Source organism: Neomonachus schauinslandi, chromosome 2, assembly GCF_002201575.2.
Source record: "Neomonachus schauinslandi chromosome 2, ASM220157v2, whole genome shotgun sequence".
NCBI classification, from domain to species: domain Eukaryota; kingdom Metazoa; phylum Chordata; class Mammalia; order Carnivora; family Phocidae; genus Neomonachus; species Neomonachus schauinslandi.
The window spans coordinates 122,480,216-122,500,335 of NC_058404.1; the positions used below are offsets into that span (position 1 = coordinate 122,480,216).

Here is a 20,120-nt window from a genome sequence, read left to right on the forward strand (position 1 = left end):
TATTAAAAATACCATCCAGGGATGCCTTCTTTGTCGATATTTCTTTTAATCAGAGGGAAATCTTGGCAGCTCCTTCCTCTGCACTTGCAAGACAGCTTAACACAGTGGTCCTTAAAGCCACTTTCTGAACTTCTTATATCAAGGAAGGCACTTCTGTAGGATTTTAGCTTTTTTCTTAGGGTCTTCACATATTCAGATATTACTAAATACTTCAGATATTACTAAAACCTTCTCCTCAGATATTACTAAAAACTTCTCCTCATCTGTAAGAAAGCCTGCCCTGAGCTCTTCAAAATCATCAGTGGATGAAAAGGAAAAGGGGGGGAAAATCCCACTTGAATTAACATTACTTCCACATTTCACTGACATCTTGCACCTATTTATCAATCACATATGATAATTGGCATTAAAGAAATTCATGCTGTACCAAACACATACTAGAAGTATCTTAAAAGCAGTATCCTAAAATCATAAAAAATGTTTCCATAGATTTAAGATTTCTTTTAAATTTTAAATACAAAAAAAGGATAAGTTAAAGATAGGAACCAAGTGAACAAAACGCAAGTCACTATCAGATGCCCAAAACCTTGTTGTTGCTTCACTGATGGGGACAAAAGTCACTTATTTCTTACCATTAACAATATCACCTTCTTGCAAGGGCCGTCTGTCTGGAATCCCATGGCAGATCACTTCATTCACTGAAGTACAACAAGACTTTGGGAAATTATAATAATTCAGGGGAGAAGGATAACAATTTCTTGCAATACATGCCTATAATAAAATACAGAGAATATAATTTGGAATGTGCAAAAGAAAAAATCAGTATGCAATTAACCACATTTTTTAATTGTATTTATTTATTTAGAGAGAGAGAAGAGAGAGTGTGCTGAGTGGGGGAAGGAGCAGAGGGAGAGGAAGAGAATCTCAAGCAGACTCCACAAGCACAGGGCCCAACACAGGGCTCGATCTCCCGACCCTGAGATCATGACCTGAGCCGAAATCAAGAGTCAGACGCTCAACGGACTGAGCCATCCAGGCACCCCAATTAATCAGATTTTAAAATTTGAAAAATGTGAAAATATTTGCTGCACAGACGCTAATGAACTTAATATTTTATTTTAGAAATAGTAGTAAATATTATCTTAATATACACCAGTCAGACTGTATGCAAACCAGTTTATAAATATTTGCAAAAGAAAAGTAAATTCACATTACAAATATTTACAAATACACACAAATGTTATGTATATGAAGATTCTAGTTTAGAATTAACTACTTTTTATTAAAAATATATTATTTAAAATGAAAAGATAATATTTAAAGTAAACATTCATGTACTTTTAATGTAACTATATCTTATATAAGAAGCCTATATCCCTATGACCAAAAAAGGAATACCAACATAATTAAGAGATGATAAAGTACTTCCAGATACATTTTAATCACTACATTCATATGGAACAACAAAGGAACCTCTAAGAAAATGGTCTGGGTCTCCTTAAGTCTTATTTTACTTGGATGTTTTTACACAGTGGGAGTCATAGCATACATGATTTCTCTTTCCATACTGCCACACAGTCTGCAGACTAGTAATTTTTAAATAGTTGCATATTAATATGATTTGTGAAATACACCATAATTTTACTGGCAATTCCACTATTATTGGAAATTTAAATTAAGTTTCCTCAATTACAAAAAATGTTAGAACCAATAACTACATGCCTGTCACTTTTCCCTTATTTAATGATATACTTCTACACTTCTCACAGCCAGTATAAATAGTAGTTTACACAGCAAACTGTCTTAACTTTTAAAAATGCCAACTCCATCACTCACAAGTTGTGTCTAACATTGGACAAGTTAATTAACCCCTGCCTCAGTTTCCTTTCCTGTACAAGGCAGACAACAGTGGTATCTATTTCATGGAGCTGTTGCAGAGATTAAATGAGTTAGTAAAAGCAGCATGTAAAAGAGCACCTGGGAGCACCTTGGTGGCTCAGTTGGTTGGGCGTCTGCCTTCAGCTCAGGTCATGATCTCAGGATCCTGGGATCACGCCCCGCATCGGGCTCCCTGCTCAGTGAAGAGTCTGCTTCTCCCTCTCCCTCTGCCCCCTGGCTTCTGCGCACGCTATTAAAAAAAAAAAACTATAAAAAAAAAAAGAGCACCTGGGCTATACAGCAAGTGCACAAAATGCTATTACTGCATATATTTTATAATATATGGAACAATCCCCCCAAATCAGATTTTATAAATATTTTTAAGTAAAAAATTTTACAAGCTGGGGCGCCTGGGTGGCTCAGTCGGTTAAACAACTGACTCTTGATTTCAACTCACGTCGTGATCTCAGCATCTCAGTGAGATCGAGCCCCACTGCTGGGCTCCATGCTGGGCGAAGAGCTGCTTGGGATTCTCTCTCTCCCTCTCCATCAGTCCCTCCCCCATTCACACACACAGGCATGTACTTTCTCTCTCTCAATAAACAAATAATTTTATGAACATTTTTATGGCTCAAGACACATTGTCAATTTCCTTTCAAAAAGGTTGTCCCAATTTATAGTAGCACCACCATGTAAAGGAGTTCCAGCTTCATCTTCTCCATAAAGGCAGTGGAAATAAACATCTTTAAAATACTGAACTAATTCAGTAGGTCTTCATGATTTGCATTTGTTTGATTACCATAGCAGGTTTAATTAGTTTTCCATGTGACATATTAACTAATTATTGCTCTTCTCTTGTGAATAATCTATTCATATAATGTGTGCATTCATTACTACTCATGTGCTAAGGTCTCTCCATGATGCATAGGCAATCTTTATAAACAATATCCCTATATTGGGGCGCCTGGGTGGCTCAGTCTTTGAGCGTCTGCCTTCAGCTCAGGTCATAGTCCCGGGGTCCTGGGATCGAGCCCCACATCAGGCTCCCTGCTCGGCGGGAAGCCTGCTTCTCCCTCTCCCACTCCCCCTGCTTCTCACTCTGTCAAATAAATAAAATAAAATCTTAAAAAAAAAAAAAATCCCTATATCATATTTACTACAAACATTTACCTAGTTACTGCTTTGTTATTGTAGATATAAAAGGAACATTTTTCTACTAATATAGCTTCAGAAGTTGTATTCTTCTTTATTTTAAAATATTTAATGTATGTAGTGGCATGATTTATTTAAAGCACTAGTATTAAAAAATAAAGCACTACATATTTATAAAATTACCATTTTATAAAAACTAAACTAAAACATTATAAAATGTGAGGTTTCAGAAACAAGATATATCAAGCCACCTCAGACCTCAGTATCACAGATACTTAAAAAGGGGAATAAAGACTTGAATATTTTCTGTATTGAAATAAAGTAAAAATCTGCTTTCAAATTAGCTATGCTAATTTAGACATTATTTTAGACATTCAGAACTTAGGTTTACTTAATTTTTAGAAGCCTGAAACATCTAAAAATGTGAAAAACATTTTCAAAAGTAAAGTTCTTACTAAGTGTACAGCATGATCTATTTCTTCAGTAGTTACACCCGGTTTAATCATGCCAGCAGCAATGTCCAACACTTCTCTAGCAAGCTGTAAAAGAGAAACATTTAATACATTCAAGAAGAAATGGAACAGAAACAGAAATCTGTACCCTTTGTACTACCTTAGATTTTGTGAGAGATTTGTTTTACAAATCTCTAATTATTATAGAGATTTTAATCTAAATATTATATGATATTATTATATTTGTGAATTTTCATTTTAAAACCATTTGCATTTCTAATGTCCATCAATAAATAGATGTGTGTATAAATATATAAATAAAATTGGGCTAACTAGCTTAATAAGTAAGCATGACTGATTTCTATATGAAAATGCATATCCTAGGAATCTGAACAATAATCAGTTGATGGAAGTTAAGTCTTCTCACATTTTTATACTTCCTAGTTACAGTAGTCTCCCATTATCTGTAGGGAATCTGTTTCAAGACCCTCTGGATGCCTGAAACCAGACAGTACTGAAACCAACACACACTATGTTTTTCCTATATATATAAACCTATGATAAAATTTAATTTATAAATAAAGGACAGTGAGAGATTAACAACAATAACAGAACAATTATTATATAGAGAAAGTATATAACAATATACTCTAATAAAAGTTATATGAATGTGATCTCTCTCTCTCTCAAAATAGCTTACTATACTGTACTCACCCTCCTGGGGAATGATGTGAGATGATAAAATGCCTCCATGATGAGATAAAATGAAGTGAATGAGACAGGCATTGTGATGTAGCATTAGGCTACTAATGACTTTCTGACAATACATCAGAAAAAAGATCACCTGCTTCCAGACCGTGGTTGACCACGGGTAAGTGAAACCATGGAAAGCAAAACCACGGATAAGGGTGGGTTACTGTATTTCATGGCTTTAACAGAGGCTTTAACTTAAAGTTATATAAAGCCTTAAACTTTGCCCTATGTTATGATGACTCGTGAAAGTAAAATGACAAAATATCATGAATATACCTGGTTCTTTAAAACAACAACAAAAAAATACAACGGGTCAAAAAATTGACTGCCAACTAAACTAGATTACCTGCCATACTATTTTTCAAATAGGCTATCCAAGCTTCGATGTAGAAAACAACAGTTGCATAAAATTATATGCTAACAATACTTTAATGAAAAGTAAGTATGGCTAGCCAAAGTCTTATAATGTAACATTTGCTACCTTTATAAATCAACAAATCATTGACCTCATGTCTAACTACTTCATGTCCACTTAAATGTAGCTTACTCCATGGGGAAAAAAGTAACTCTTACCCTACATACAAGTCGCATTCCTTCTATATCTTCAGATGAGAGTAATTTAATTTGAGAAGTACCTTTAAGAGCCTGTTCAGATTCAGACATTCCTGAAAATCAGTAAGAAAAGCCAAAATGAATGGAAAGATGTAGTATTTATTAGCCTAATTGTCTTCCTAATGACACAATAATCGTCAAGCCTCATTATTTCACACAATAGTATCTTATCATTTTGGAGGGTCCAGGTCAGATATTTTTAAAAAATATTTTCAATATGAAAAAGAAATTTGCTAAACAAACTGAAGAAAGAATTCTAAAGAACAAACTCCCAGATCTATTAGAAATCAGTCAGTATGGAGTACTTATTACACGACAGGCAATATGCTGATAAGGTCAGTAAATGATTCACACTTAAACAGTACCATACAATTTACAAATTGCTGTAACAATCATCAACTAATGAAGCAATTATACACCAACGACTGATGAATCATTATACTCACTAATTTTTTTAAACAAGAACCTAAGTCGGTGTTTTTCAAACTGTGACCCTTTAGTGGACCGTGACTAACATTTTTTTAAAGTAAATACCTGGAACAGAAAATATTAGACTAAATCATATAGAATAGGACTAAGTGCTGTTGTGGAATGTTTGTAAATTTACACACACACACACACACACAGATCATGTTATAAAATCCATTTCTCGTTCTAGGTCATAGTCAAAAAAGTTTGAAAAATACCGCCCTAAAATCTTCACTAATAAAATTAGCTTAATTCAAGTTATTCATACATTTGAAAAGTGTCATAGTCAGTATAATTATTTCAAAATTTGACAAAAAAGAATATAATAAACCATTACCTAAGCTTTTTTATAAATGATATAAAAATCCCAAATAAAGTATTATCAAACAGAATCCAAAAAACATAAAATACAGCACGACTTAAATGAGATTCATATTGGAAAGGCAAGAATAGTTCAATATTAACAAATCTATTAACATAATTCATCAGAGCTGCAGATTAAGAGAGGAAAGATAAATGATCATCTTCAAAGATAATTCTGATAACATGGCCAGCTAGCACCTTAACATGACAAATACAAATCTCAAGTTAAGAACCATCATCATGGAATGTCCACTTGTCAGGAGTATTATTTAACAATGTTCTGACAGTACTAACAACTGTAATTAAACAAGAGAAAGAATAAGATGTATAAAACTAGAAAGAAAAGAACAAAACCCTCATCGTTTTAGAGACATGATTATGTGTCCCTAGAACAAGGGAATACCTGATAAATGACTAGAAATAAGAATGCAGCAAGGTGGCAGAATATCCGATAAATACATCAGAGTCAATTAACTTTCCCATATACAAACCACTGCTAGAAAATACAGAAGATGCTATTCATAAGAGTAACTAAAAAAGCATCCAGGAATAAACTTAACAACAAAAAGAAAACCTAATGAAGAAAAATTGAAAACACCACTAAAAGACATAAAAGGAGACAAAAGAGAAAAACACCCTCTCCTTGGGTAGGAATACTCAATATTGTAAAGGTGTGAATTCTTCCAATATTAGTCTATAAATTTAATGCTATCCCAATAAAAAATGGCAACAGGATATTTTTGGGAACCAGACAGATTCTAAATTTCGCATGGAAAAAGTAATAAAATAAAATAAAATAAATTTCACATGGAAAAACAAACATGCAAGAATGCTAGGAAAATTCTGAAAAAGAGGAAAGGTGGGGCAACAAGGCTTACCAAGTATTAAAACATTAGACAGCAATAATAATTAAAACAGTTTGGCAATGGCACATGATTAGACAAATGGGTTAATGAAACAGATTAGAAACCAAAAACAGACCCAGACGTGTGAGACTTTACTATAAGGACATAGATTGCATTTTAAAATCAATTAAAAGACAATTGATTTGTTTAAACACTAGTGATATGATAACCAGATATTCTTATGAGAGAAAAATTAAGTTGCATCCCTATTTAACACCTAATAATAAATGATAAAAGCATCAAAAATCTTATCATACACAAAAAGAGTGAAACCATGAAAACAGTGGAAGAAAAGAGGAGAAAACATTTTTTATAATATCTGAACCAAAAAGGTCTTTCTAGGTCATAAAGCCACAGACACCTTAAAAGAAAACACTGATAAATTTTATTACAGGAAAATGTTGAAAGTTTGTCATAAATGTAATGCTGTAAAGACAAAAATGTAAATGTTCAGTCGGGAAAAAATATTTATAGCACATATATCAAGGGATTATTTTTCTTAATATAGAAAGAGCGCTTATAACTCAGTATAGAAAAAACTACAATTCTAACTGGGGGGGGAGGCTAAGGATATGAACAGATAGATCAAGAGGGAAAAAAAATAAAAATGACCTTTAACATATAAAAAGATGCTCAACCTTACAATTTAAAAATATAAATTACAGTAACAATTAGCACAAATCATAAAACTTGGCAATATTCTATACTGGGGAAGATATAGGAAAAGAAACCCCCATACGTTTTTAATGAGAGTAACAAATGGCAAAATCTCAGAAATTTGTAGTACCTCTCAAAATAAAAAATGCATGTATCCTTTGATCTACCTATTTACTTTACGCAATTAACCTACAGAAATACTCTCACACGTTCACAAAGAAGTAAATATAAAAAGAGTTACTGCAGTCAAATTATAAGTAAAAGCCTGGAAATAAACTAGCCATACATTAGTAGAGGCCTGGTTTAACAAACTGATGCATCCACACAATGCAATACACCTCAGTCATTAAAAAGAAAGCAGAGGGTTTATATAGAATGTTTTCAAGAAATATTAAGAGAATATAACAAGGTGAAAAGGTATATACAGTTTGTTCCTTTTCTGTGGAATTGGGGTGGGGTATTTTTGTGTGTGCACACATAAAATATCTCTAGAAAGTAGCCCAAGAAACTGTTAACAGTGGTTACCTCTTGGGAGTAGAACTTACTTTTCACTGTGTAACATTTTATCCTATTAGAATTTACCTTGTCTATGTATTTTTTTAAAACAAATTAAAACTATACTCAAGAATATTAAGTATAGAGAAATGAAATTATACATCCTTAACAATATTCTGTCATTCAGACTGTCCTGTCCTTCAATTCAGCTAAAATTGTAGAGTTTAACAAATTTTAAAATTATATTCATGGGGCGCCTGGGTGGCTCAGTCCATTAAGCGGCCAACTCTTGATTTCGGCTCAGGTCATAATGTCAGGGTCCTGAGACTGAGTCCCGTGATGGGCTCTGTGTTCAGCCGGGGAGTGTGCTTGTGGATTCTCTCTTCCTCTCCCTCTCCCTCTGCCTCTGCCCCTCTCACTGCCCATGCGCACTCTCTCTTTGTATCTCTAAATCAATAAATCTTTAAAAAAAATAAAATTATATTCATAAGAAGTTAATACACCTCCCCACCTCTTAGAGAACAAACCAAAGGTAGCTCAGCTTAGTAGATTAAACCACAGAAAAACACTGATACTCAACATTTTAGACATGCAAAATCAGTAATCTCACATAGTCCAACTGAAGCTATGTATGCAGGCCCTAAGATCAGACTGCTCCACTAACCTGTGCTGCAAATTACCTATCTTCTCTGAGTGTCTCACTATCTATAAAATGGAGAAGACCACGGAACCCAACTCAGGGGTGATCAAAATATTAAATGGAGAAAGGAACGCACGTAAAGAACTTAGCACATTGCCTGACACATAGTCATGAAAAAATAAGTACCAGTTATAGAATCATAATCATCCTATTATTTCTATTACTGCTACAGCCCAGAGTCTTTAGTTAAGCGTTCAATCAAGGCCTCCCACGCTGTTTTTTTAATCTAAATAGATACTACATAATTAAGGTAGGAGGACATGTTAAAATCAAAACAATTTTTAATCTAGAATTTGACAGAACAACACAAAATACATTACGTTAAATGTGGCCGTTAGCAGCTACGTAAACAACGTTTTCATAATTGGGTAGATTTCTAAAGGGAGGAAAGAATTTTTGATTCTTACAAATGTTTTACTGTGTCTCGGAAAAAGACGTTTACATTTATTGGAAATCCAGCACTGAAAATTTTCTACAAAAAAAAAAAAAAACTCCTTTCCTTTGCAGTAGTCACCAAGCCCACAAATTGAAAAATGGAGAATCAGAACAGAATTTACCTAAAGGGTGATCAGCATAATCTGGTCTTTGAATATAACTTGGCACTGGCCTTGTTGGCATCTAAAAACATCAAAGAGGTTAGTTAAAACCAATTCAAATCTGAAAGTAACTTTCATTATTAAAATTTACTAACAAAGAAAAAAAATGTAGGGGAAAAAACACTAAAGATAAAAGTTCATTCATATCATATAAATGGAAAACAAGTTTTAAACGACATCTTAAATATCGTATCTCTTTCATGAAGACTAAGCTTTCCTTTCCTAGTGGCTAATGCCACTCCCTTTCTGAGGATACTTTCAAAAGAAGGAGAGCGGACAAGTTAGGATTTAAGATGACACAGACAGCAAGGTGCCCATGTTGCTCCAAACAAACCAGCAAATCAAAAACTAATAAAATAATGTCTCGAAGTAAATATACATTAATATGCTCCTGGTCATTATCTCTGGAGGTAGAATTAAAGAGACTTTTTCATGTTTTTTATATTTTTCCAAATTTTAAAATTTAAAGATATACTCCTTTGATAAAAAGAAAACCATCAGTAAAGAGTTTTTAAATATTTAAGGTTAGCAAACAGATGTCAGCTTAAGTCAATTCCTGTGTTAAGATTCCTGAGGTCCACCTGCCAAGAACATAGGAAGGGCTGGGTGTGGCAGAAAAGCCATATCTAAATTAAGGTGGAAATATATCCTGCTTAAAAAAACTAGGGAAAAAGTAATATACACTATCACTGTGCTGGCCAGAAAATACCTATTCTATCTCATTCTTCTTTAAGATTAGGGCATTTTTAATACTTTCACCTAAAATTCTTTCTGCTTTGCCCATGATTCTCAATTATCCTAAATTCCAAGTAATATATCATAAAAGCTAAAGAGCTAGAATGCAAATTTAATCCCGATTATATGATTAATAATTGGAATACAAAACACATGTATCATTTTTAGGAAACTGAAAATTCTGAAAATTGGTTTGAAAGAATGTAAAATTTTGTGGGCGACTGGGTGGCCCAGTCAGTTAAGTGTCTGACTTTGGCTCGGTTCATGATCTCAGGGTCCTGGGATGGAGCCAGACAGCGACAGTGGGCTCCCCGCTCAGTGGGGAGTCTGCTTCTCCCTCTCCTCCTGCCCCTCCCCCGGCTTATCCTTTGCCCCTCTCTCTCTAATAAAATCTTAAAAAAAAAAAAAAAAGAATGTAAAATTTGTATTACCTTATTTACTCACCAGTGGATAATGTGGTCTGAGTTTACCAGTATATCGATAGCCTGCCCATGGATCAGTGTTAATATCACCTTCTACAGTCCAGGAAGACACTTCTCGCTTGGCCTTTTCATCTTCTAGGAGGTGGGCAGACAAGAAAAAAAAGAGAAAGAAATACTTCAGTTGTCAAGCTACTGAGCACCAGAATACTTTAACTATCACTTGTTTGGAAACCAAGCCACAGAGCCCAGGCATAAAAATCTAGCAAACTTCCACCCTAACCTAAATCACCAAAGCTTCTACTTTCTTGCTATGTTCACCACCCTATGATTCCTCAAAGATTTAAGTGTCTTGGGAGAAAAGACCCACGCTAAACATATTCTAAGATTTTACACAATATCAAATAGGAATAGCTCACAGAACTCCTTTTCCAAGAAAATGCTAAATGTATTCTCTCTACAATGTCAATTTATAGGAAGCCCATTTTTTGAAATATAAAATCTAAGCCTAGGCAAAACTTCCCAACTGAGAGCAGATGTTATAAATGGATTCTGTGCTCTTACTGAAAGAACAGATTCTAAATAATTCCACAGCAAATTTAAAGTAAAAAACAAAAATTTCCCACTTAGCTGGCAAATAGCTTTCAGACAAGTACTTCAGAATGCTCTGAAAATTTTATAGTCATCCTATGCCTTTTTTCAGAAAGGGAGTAACAAAAGGAAGTAGGAAAGTCAAAGGTAAGAGGAGGGAACAATCAATAGAAAATTACCGAAAACTCAGTAGAAAAATTAAGAATCACATACACACTCACTCTTACCAGGTTAGTTATTAATACATAATGTTAATGCACCTAAGAATTCTTTGCACATGGACAGACCCTCAATGGTGTCTGATGTCAGCACCCTGACTGCATCTCTTATCCACCAAGTAAAATAAAAGTAACCTAAGACTTTTACACAGCAGGAATTCAAATCCCTCCTACACCAAATCAACCTGTACACCTCCCAATGCACACTGATCTTCTCCTGTTTACTGGTAAGCTATCATAGCTTTTAAAAGTCAGACTTAAAAAAAATTAAAAAACAAAAAAAAAAAGCCAGACTTCAAATAAAAATTTCTGAGGTCTGCAAGGGAAATAAAATTCCCCCCCTTTAAACAATCTAAACATCCAAAATGGGGGGGAACAGAAAGACTCGTATAATGTTAAGCTGGAGAGGAATGGTGAAATGAGTGAAGTATAAACTTCCATTTATAAGATCAGTAAGTCCTAGGCATGTCAAGTGCAGCATGGTGACTAAAGTTAACAAAAACAAAAAGACAATCTACACTACTGACTCCTCATTTTACAGAGGAGGAAGCTGAGGCAGTATGGCTCACAAGAGCAGAGACATGTAGGAACGCTGGTTCCCAGTACAGTACCCTTTCCACAGAGCCCTTCGCCAACCTGGGATTGAAAGGTGGTTGAAACACAACTGACAAGACTGCAAAAATACAGCCAGTCCAGTCACATTGCTTTGGAAGAGAATACAATTATAATATTACATACAAAGTAAAGGAAGAGAAAAGAATAAGACTAGAAAATAAGAATAAGAATAGCAAAGGAAAAGAAACGCTCTACAATGCTCCTGAATTTTAGATCTTTCTCCCCTCTGGAGTTCCAAGAAAGCCACTGTGAACATGAATGTCAATAGGAAAACTGTTTCGCATCCCAGGACAAAACTGGACTCCATTCATTATCCCCAGGATCAAACATTACGGGAAACAGTTCAAAATGCAGGCCAATGGACGCCTACTTCGGCTATCAAGTGCATCAGTGCTTTGTCTGAAATATGAACTTCCAGAATAATTTTCACCTGAAACCTAGGACAGAACAGCAATCAAGATGTAGGCTTTTTGGTCTGACACACTCCCGGGGAGTGTGGAGGGAGAAGGAAAGATGTACAATCTTTCAAAGCTTCCTGCTGATCTGCGTTCAGGCCTTTCCACAATCTATTTTCAAAAGAGAATTAAAAGCAGACCTCCAACAAATAACTCAAAGCTACCTAAATCAGTTAAGACTGAATTATGGCAATTTCTAATCTCTAGGTATAATTTACTTAGGGAAATTTACACTTCAAAAGTAAGTTAGTTTACATTTCAGGATCAATTTGATCTAACCCACAAATGCTAGACACATTAACAGATACCTACTAGTAAGCATGAACTGTACTGGGGATTAGAACAAAATTATTCACTAATTGGTCTTTGTCAAAAGACTGAGAGCACAGGACAGTGTAAATAAATATCTGTAGTTGTCTTCAAACCTGACAACGCCAAAGGCCCAGCCAGGTACGCTGCAGGTAGTGGCAAAGAGTATCTGGTATGCACAAGGTGTGACGCAAAGCACAGCACACCCAGGCCTCACTCTGAAAAAGGTCCTGTGCAGGCTGCCTCCTCCTAGTCAGCTGACACAGAAGAACTGCACACGTCTAAGCTTTGCCTGGGACAGGATTTTCTGCTCACAATCCTGACTCAGTTCTTCCAGAGATGATTATTAAACAATTGTTGAGCACTTACTAGGCATTGTACATATGCTAAGCACTTTATGTGGATTTATTTAATCCTCATAACAAACCTATAATTTCAGCATTTTGGAGGTGAGGCTTAATGTAACCCATGCTCACAAAGCTTCGTGGAACCAGTTCTGAATGATTACATAACACCTCTCTGCTATCCAAAAATCAAGCATACTAGGTTTGGAGGGGTAGAGAAGTAGAATAAAAAGGATTATTTAAAGTTTTGTTGTTGTTTTTTTTAAATAGAGTTTTCATATCATACTTTTGGCTATTCAAAAAATACTTATAAAGTGCTCCTCCTACCTTTTAACTATAGGCAAAGGTGACAAACACACGGATTTTATCAGTGGTAACCTAAAAAAAGTGACAATCTAAAACATACTATATTATTACTGACAACTTTTACAGATCAGACTAAAAGCCAATGCTATTGTGTGCATTCTGACAGGAGATACATGTTGGAAATATGCACCGAGCGAGCGTCAACACGATGTGCGTCTAAGGGCTTTGCAATCTAACCGGTCTTCTTCACTAGGACACGTGAAAAGTAAATTCTGCCCTTGAGTCATTTCTTTAACTCACACTTGAAATTTTCCTAAGGCCTGATTAGCTTCTGCAATCAAAACAACTCTAGGTCCAGATGGCTTCACTGGTAAATTATACCAAATATTTACAGAAGAAATAATACCAATTCTACACAATCTCTTCTAGAAAAGAAAAGAGGAGAGAACATCTCCCATTTCATGAGTCCAGGATCACTCTCATGCCAAAACTAGGCAAAAATATTTAAAGCAAATGACAGACCAATATCCTGTACCAATATAAATATAAATCAGGCTCCTTAATTAGAGATCAGTCCACATTACAGTTAAAAAAAAAAAAAAGAAAGAAAGAAAGAAAGAAAAACAGGGTGCCTGGGTGGCTCAGTCGGTTAAGCGTCTGCGTTCTGCTCAGGTCATGATCCCAGGGTCCTGGGATCAAGCCCTGCGTCAGGCTCCCAGCTCAGTGGGGAGCCTGCTTCTCCCTCTCCTCCCTGTTCCTGCTCTCTCTTGCTGTATCTGTCTCTCTCAAATAAATAAATAAGGTCTTAAAAAAAAAAAAGAAAAAGAAAAAGGCAGGGTATGTCATCTTCATGAAATGAACTGCATACTGTATGTTATCTCACTATTGCTTCTTGGAATAAAATGCGATCTTCTAATATGCCCTGGTTCCTTGCCAGCCCAACATTTTTTCCCCTGGATACCAACCTTCCCAACACCATTCCCTCCTCTAGGACGGTCCTCCCCAATGGGTGTAGTCAGGGTCAATTTAATAGGATCTGAAAGATACAGGGCTGGCCAGCTGAGGGCTGTCTCTATCCAAAACAGCCCAAAGGGACCAAGAACAATGCTCTCACCCACTAAGAGAACCATCCCCAAAGATCCAAGAGGGCACCATCTAAAAGATGGCACCATAGTAAACACTAAGAGCAATGAGTAAAATGCAAATAGTTTCAGTCTAAGGCAGTAATAATTATGATCTTTTTACTTAGGGGACGTCAGCTTGTTTAATTCTCTTGGAGTGTAGGTCATAATGGCCCTTAATTTCCCATAGGAATCCAGTATTAAAGAAACACGCATACTTGGGGCGCCTGGGTGGCTCAGTCAGTTAAGCATCTGCCTCCGGCTCAAGTCATGATCCTAGCGTCCTAGGATCCAGCCCCACGTCGGGCTCCCTGCTCAGTGGAGAGCCTGCTTCTCCCTCTCCGTCTGCCCCTTCCCCCCACTCATTCTCGTTCCCTCTCAAATAAATAAAATCTTATAAAAAAAACAAAACAAAACACGCACACTTCAATGAGTTAGCAAACGCCAGGGGTAGAGAACCATTCTAAGCTGTTTTACTAACATACTATTTCATCTCAACCCTTCACTTCCCTATGCTTTAACTTCCTGGATATAAAATGTTAATGACTGGCTCAAAGAGCTCTAAAAATATCTAACACCTTAGAAATACAGTACTTAATGTATGACTGAATAAAGTTAAATAGCTTTATTTAAGCCAACCTCTATACTTTGATCTGAAGTAACAAATCCTGTTATTTATGCTTTGTTTAACTCTTATTTATTTGAGATCCTTCTTCCTCATCTCTAACCACATTTCCTCCCACAATAACCTAGCATTTCCATTCAACGTAGAGTTCACTTTATAGAACCACAGAAATTGTCTTTTTACATTTTTATTTCCCTTTCCTTCAAATGGTGGTTAAACTGACCTCAATGAGATTTTAAGACAAATATATATGAAATAATCTATCTACATTTATTAAACCAGCAAATTCCTAAAAACTATACAATTAGATGAATAAAAAAACAAAGATCAGTAGGTTGAAACAGAAACTTTTTACCAAGAACCATGAGCTGTCTGCCAAGCCTTCATCCATCAGAATGGCCATGTTTTAAGACCAGAAAGCCCTTGTCAGTTTTCAGGTAACTGCAACGAATTGTCTTAAGCCCTTAAGGCAGCCCACTAATGAAATGAATTTACAGGATGAGTGAGTGGCCAAAGCAGTCATGTGAATTGGTGATAGATCCATGTGGCTGACAGCAATAGCTAAGAGTTTCACTTTGTGGTGTCTCAGAAAGTAACTTTAAAACAAATGAATGAAACAAACAATGAATCATGGAATACTACATCAAAAACTAATGATGTAATGTATGGTGATTAACGTAACATAACATAACAAAAAATAAATAAATAAATAAATAAATAAAATAAAATAATAAAATAAAATAAAATAAAAATAATAATAGTAATATTAAAACACCAAAAAAACAAAGTAATAAAATTTTGAAAACGAAACAAAAACAAGAGAGGAAGCCACACAGCTCATGTGCCCCTGCCTACAACACGAAAACACTTCTAGCAAAGAAAAGTGGGTGCCAGAAAATTAGGACATTCTCAGGGACTCCTCAAGAAAGATCCATCTATGCCAACAATCATCTCATGTTTTTATGTCACATACAAGATTAACAAAGAAACTGCTCAGCCACATTTTATTTCCATGATTACAAACCACAAAGAGTAAAAAATTTTAAAACGTGCTAATTCTAGCTCTTGGAATTACATTTTCAGAAATTCAAATACACATTTCCAGAACTGGAAGACTTCTAGTCTTCTGCATAAAAGCCATTTCTAAGACAAATGGTACACAGATATGTGATTTTACTTACTTGCTTTCTTATGCAGTAACTTGTGAGTTGCCCAACTTCCTTTAAAACATTCCTAAAAGAGCAAACATGAAAATTAGTGTCAGGCCTTCCTTCATCAGAGACATTTTAAAGAATACTGTATGTAAGAAATAAGACACTGGAAACTTTGTTTGCACAAGTCAAAATCTGTGACTTCACTACATTCATTACATACAGTATTTGGGAAGGCTTAAGAAATGATGACACCTACTTAAAAATTCACTTCAAAAAGCAACCTAAACTTGAGAGTACTTTAAATAAGTAAGAAACATTAGCCTATATTATAAATAGTTGTCATATTTCAATTTTATGTCACCAATTATTTTGAAGTATTTGAAAAGAACCATGACCCAATTAATCAATCATACACTAGGGGAAAAAAAAAACAAGGAAAATTTTGCAGATTTTTCCATTATTTATAGTAGTTTGATTCCTGGTTAGTTATTCCCTCTTTGTTTTCTCCACGCTGACAGCCCTACACGGTAAGCTCCGTGAGGGAAGGGACTGTCAAGTTTACCCCCACATCCCGACAGCCAACCACAAGAGCTAGCACACAGTGGCGTTTCAGTGAGTACTTGCTGATTGATCAAAATGGATCAATGACCAGAAAGACTCAACTTCTCACTTAGGAAAAAAAGTTCACGTGACATATTTCAGATGCCAGTAGGAAGTACTGTATCGGGAAAATGAACTCAAGTAATAAACTGAATTCAAATAATGAACTCAAGTAATAAATTCGAAAAATGAATTCAACCAGACATAGATCTTATTTATGCTTTCATTTTTATGGTATTTCCTTCAAAGAACTTAAAATTATTCAAACAAATCATTATCAATACTAATAAAATTCACAAACTCCTACAAATGTTTTGACTTTGCAAATATAAAAGAGTAAGTAATGGATAAGAAAAAAAGCTAAGAAAAAAATAGAAAGCACCACTAGGACTATGGAGTCATCAAACCACATTACACCAGTGATGGTAAAGCTACTCTCCCCCAAGGTTTGTCCAAGGGCTCTGAGGGCTTAGTTTCCCCTCCTCCAGGGCCAGAATCTTCACGACTTCCCCCTGCCAACAGTTAGGTTAAGAAAACCCAGGGCATACCCATCACCTCCTACTGCAATGTTAAACCTCAAGACTTCAAGTATATAAAAAGGTATCCACAACATTCAACATTTTTTCAATTGTGAAGCTAAAACTCAGCTCAGTCTTTTGGGGAGGACGGGTGATGTGGTTGGGAGAATAATGGCACCCCCAGGGATGGCCATGTCCTAATCCTCGGAACCTGTGAATGTGCTGGGTCACACTAAGGTAAAGGGGAATTAAAGTTGCTAATCAGCTGACCTTAAGATGGGGAGATTATCGGTTTCATCCAGTTGGGCCCGATATAATCACAGGATCCTTAAAAAGTGGAAGAGAGAGGCAGGAGTCATCAGAGAAAGACAGAATGATGGAGGCAGGATAGAAGAGAAGTTACATTACTGGGACTGAAGATGGAGGAAGGGGCCGTGAGCCAAGACACTAGTCTCTAGAAACTACAATGGGCAAGTAATAGTTCCCAAAGCCTCCAGAAAGGATGCCAACCTGCCAACACCTGACTTCAGCCCTGAGACCTATGTCAGACTTCTGACCTAGTGAACTGTGAGAAAATAAATTTGTGTTTTCTTAAGCTACCAAGTTTGTGGTAATTTGGTATGGCAGCTATAGAAAACTAATACAGGAGGGAAAATCGTTATTCCTATCTGCTGTCAAATTGCAAAAACCACTCAAAACTGGCAAAAAGATCAGTTCTTCTCCACCCTGGAGTTATAGAAAACTGGTTTAAAAAAAAAAAAAACACACACACACAACCACAAATATTTATCTATGATTCTGCCATAAGAGGTATTGTAATTAATTGAAAAGTCCCAAGAACTGAAACGGGAATAAGTGATTTCTTCAGTACTATACCTATTCAGCCTAAGAAAAGAAGGGTAAAGTCAGTGTTAAACTATAATTTGAAGACAACCATAATAAATAAGTTACCATGTACTGAATATGTGCACTATACATCTATATCTCATTTCATCCTCACAAAAACCCTGCAAGGCAGATGCATTATCCCCATTTTACACATGACAAAACTGAAGCACAGACAGCTAAATAATTTGTCTGTCACATAACAGAATCACACCTGGCAGAATGAGAACTCAAATCCAGGATTACCTGACGAAGGTCATGTTTTCTCACTGCTTTAGTGTGTGGATGGGGAGGTGTAGGTGTGTGTGGAGAGTTTGTACTCAATTCAAAGCATCAATTTAGCACCAAACTCAGAACTAGAAAACATGTGTGCAATGAAGCTCTACCATTATAAGCTCTAAAATTTTATCTTTAAAGGGTGCCTGGGTGGCTCAGTCAGTTAAGCATCCAACTCTTGATTGCCGCTCAGGTCATGATCTCAGGGTCATGGGATTGAGCCTCGCATCAGACTCCACACTGGGCGTGGAGCCTGCTTAAGATTCTCTCTCTCCCAAGGGGAACCCTCCTACACTGTTGGTGGGAATGCAAGCTGGTGCAGCCACTCTGGAAAACAGTATGGAGGTTCCTCAAAAAGTTGAAAATAGAGCTACCACATGATCCAGCAATTGCACTACTGGGTATTTACCCCAAAGATACAAATGTAGGGATCCAAAGGTGTACATGCACCCCAATGATTATAGCAGCAATGTCCACAATAGCCAAACTGTGGAAAGAGCCAAGATGTCCATCGACAGATAAATGGATAAAGAAGATGTGGTATATGTATACAATGGAATATGATGCAGCCATCAAAAGGAATGAGATCTTGCCATTTGCAATGACGTGGATGGAACTGGAGGGTGTTATGCTGAGCGAAATAAGTCAATTAGAGAAAGACATGTATCATATGACCTCACTGATATGAGGAATTCTTAATCTCAGGAAACAAACTGAGGACTGCTGGAGTGGGGGGGGTGGGAGTGATGGGGTGGCTGTGTGATAGATGTTGGGGAGGGTATGTGCTATGGTGAGCGCTGTGAATTGTGCGAGACTGGTGAATCACAGACCTGTACCTCTGAAACAAATAATACAATATATGTTAAAAAAAAAAAAAAAAGAAGAAGATAGCAGGAGGGGAAGAATGAAGGGGGGGAATCGGAGGGGGAGACGAACCATGAGAGACAATGGACTCTGAAAAACAAACTGAGGGTTCTAGAGGGGAGGGTGTGGGGGGATGGGTTAGCCCGGTGATGGGTATTAAAGAGGGCACGTACTGAATGGAGCACTGGGTGTTATACGCAAACAATGAATCATGGAACACTACATCAAAAACTAATGATGTAATGTATGGCGATTAACATAACAGTAAAAAAATTTTTTAAAAAGATTCTCTCTCTCCCTCTCTCTCTGCCTACCCCCCCACTTGTGCTCACTCTCTTGCTCTCAAAATAAATAAATAAATCTGAAAAAATAAATACAATTTTATTTTAAATCTAGGAAATGATAACTACTAACCATTTTCATGGATCCTCAATTGCCTCACCTATAAAGTGGGGCTGATATCTCTAGGCAAAGATAATATAGCAGATTAAAGGAGATCATGTATATAAATCATGGGAAAGTAGTTAACAAAGTGTCTAGCACATAGCAAGTATCAAAATATGGGAGTCCCTGATATCCCAGTGCCTATCACTATGCCTGGCATTGAACAGATTTTCTCAGTGTATGTTAGAGAATGAATGAAAATTAATGTGATCATATATACAAAGTCTTCTTCTGGTTGTAGATGGAAATGTAAACTGTTTCCATCACCTTCTAGGACCAACTGCAAGCCGCCTACTCCATAGCGATTCTCCCCTCTCCCTGACACCTACAGAACCCTGCGATAGCAGAGCTGTAATGGACCTTGCGAAAAACATTCCCAGCCTCCTCGATGATACAAGTGGCCTCGTGACCTAGTCTGGCCAACATCTGAGCCCAGTTGTCAGGTGGGGCCTCTGGAAAGCTTCTTAGAAAACAGGCACCCATTTTCTCCTCTTTGCCCTTTCCCTGCTTCAAACCCACAGATGCTGGCTGAGATGAAACAGCAGTCTTGTGATCACAAAGCAATGAGTGCACCCCAAGGAGCCTGGGTCCCTGATGACGTCGTGGAGCT

The 20,120-nt window shown here is 36.3% G+C and overlaps 1 protein-coding gene across 1 annotated transcript in view; it reads right to left on the reverse strand.

Moving 5' to 3' along the window:
* METAP1 (methionyl aminopeptidase 1) overlaps nt 1-20,120 on the reverse strand; it is a 66,313-nt gene that overhangs the window by 14,805 nt on the left and 31,388 nt on the right. Inside the window, exons 2-7 of the mRNA XM_021680387.1 lie at nt 15,951-16,002; nt 10,211-10,323; nt 8,993-9,053; nt 4,809-4,900; nt 3,486-3,569; nt 633-771 (exon numbers count right to left, since the gene is read on the reverse strand). Of these exons, the coding sequence (XP_021536062.1) occupies nt 633-771; nt 3,486-3,569; nt 4,809-4,900; nt 8,993-9,053; nt 10,211-10,323; nt 15,951-16,002 (541 nt within the window). The remainder of the gene's footprint in view (nt 1-632; nt 772-3,485; nt 3,570-4,808; nt 4,901-8,992; nt 9,054-10,210; nt 10,324-15,950; nt 16,003-20,120) is intronic.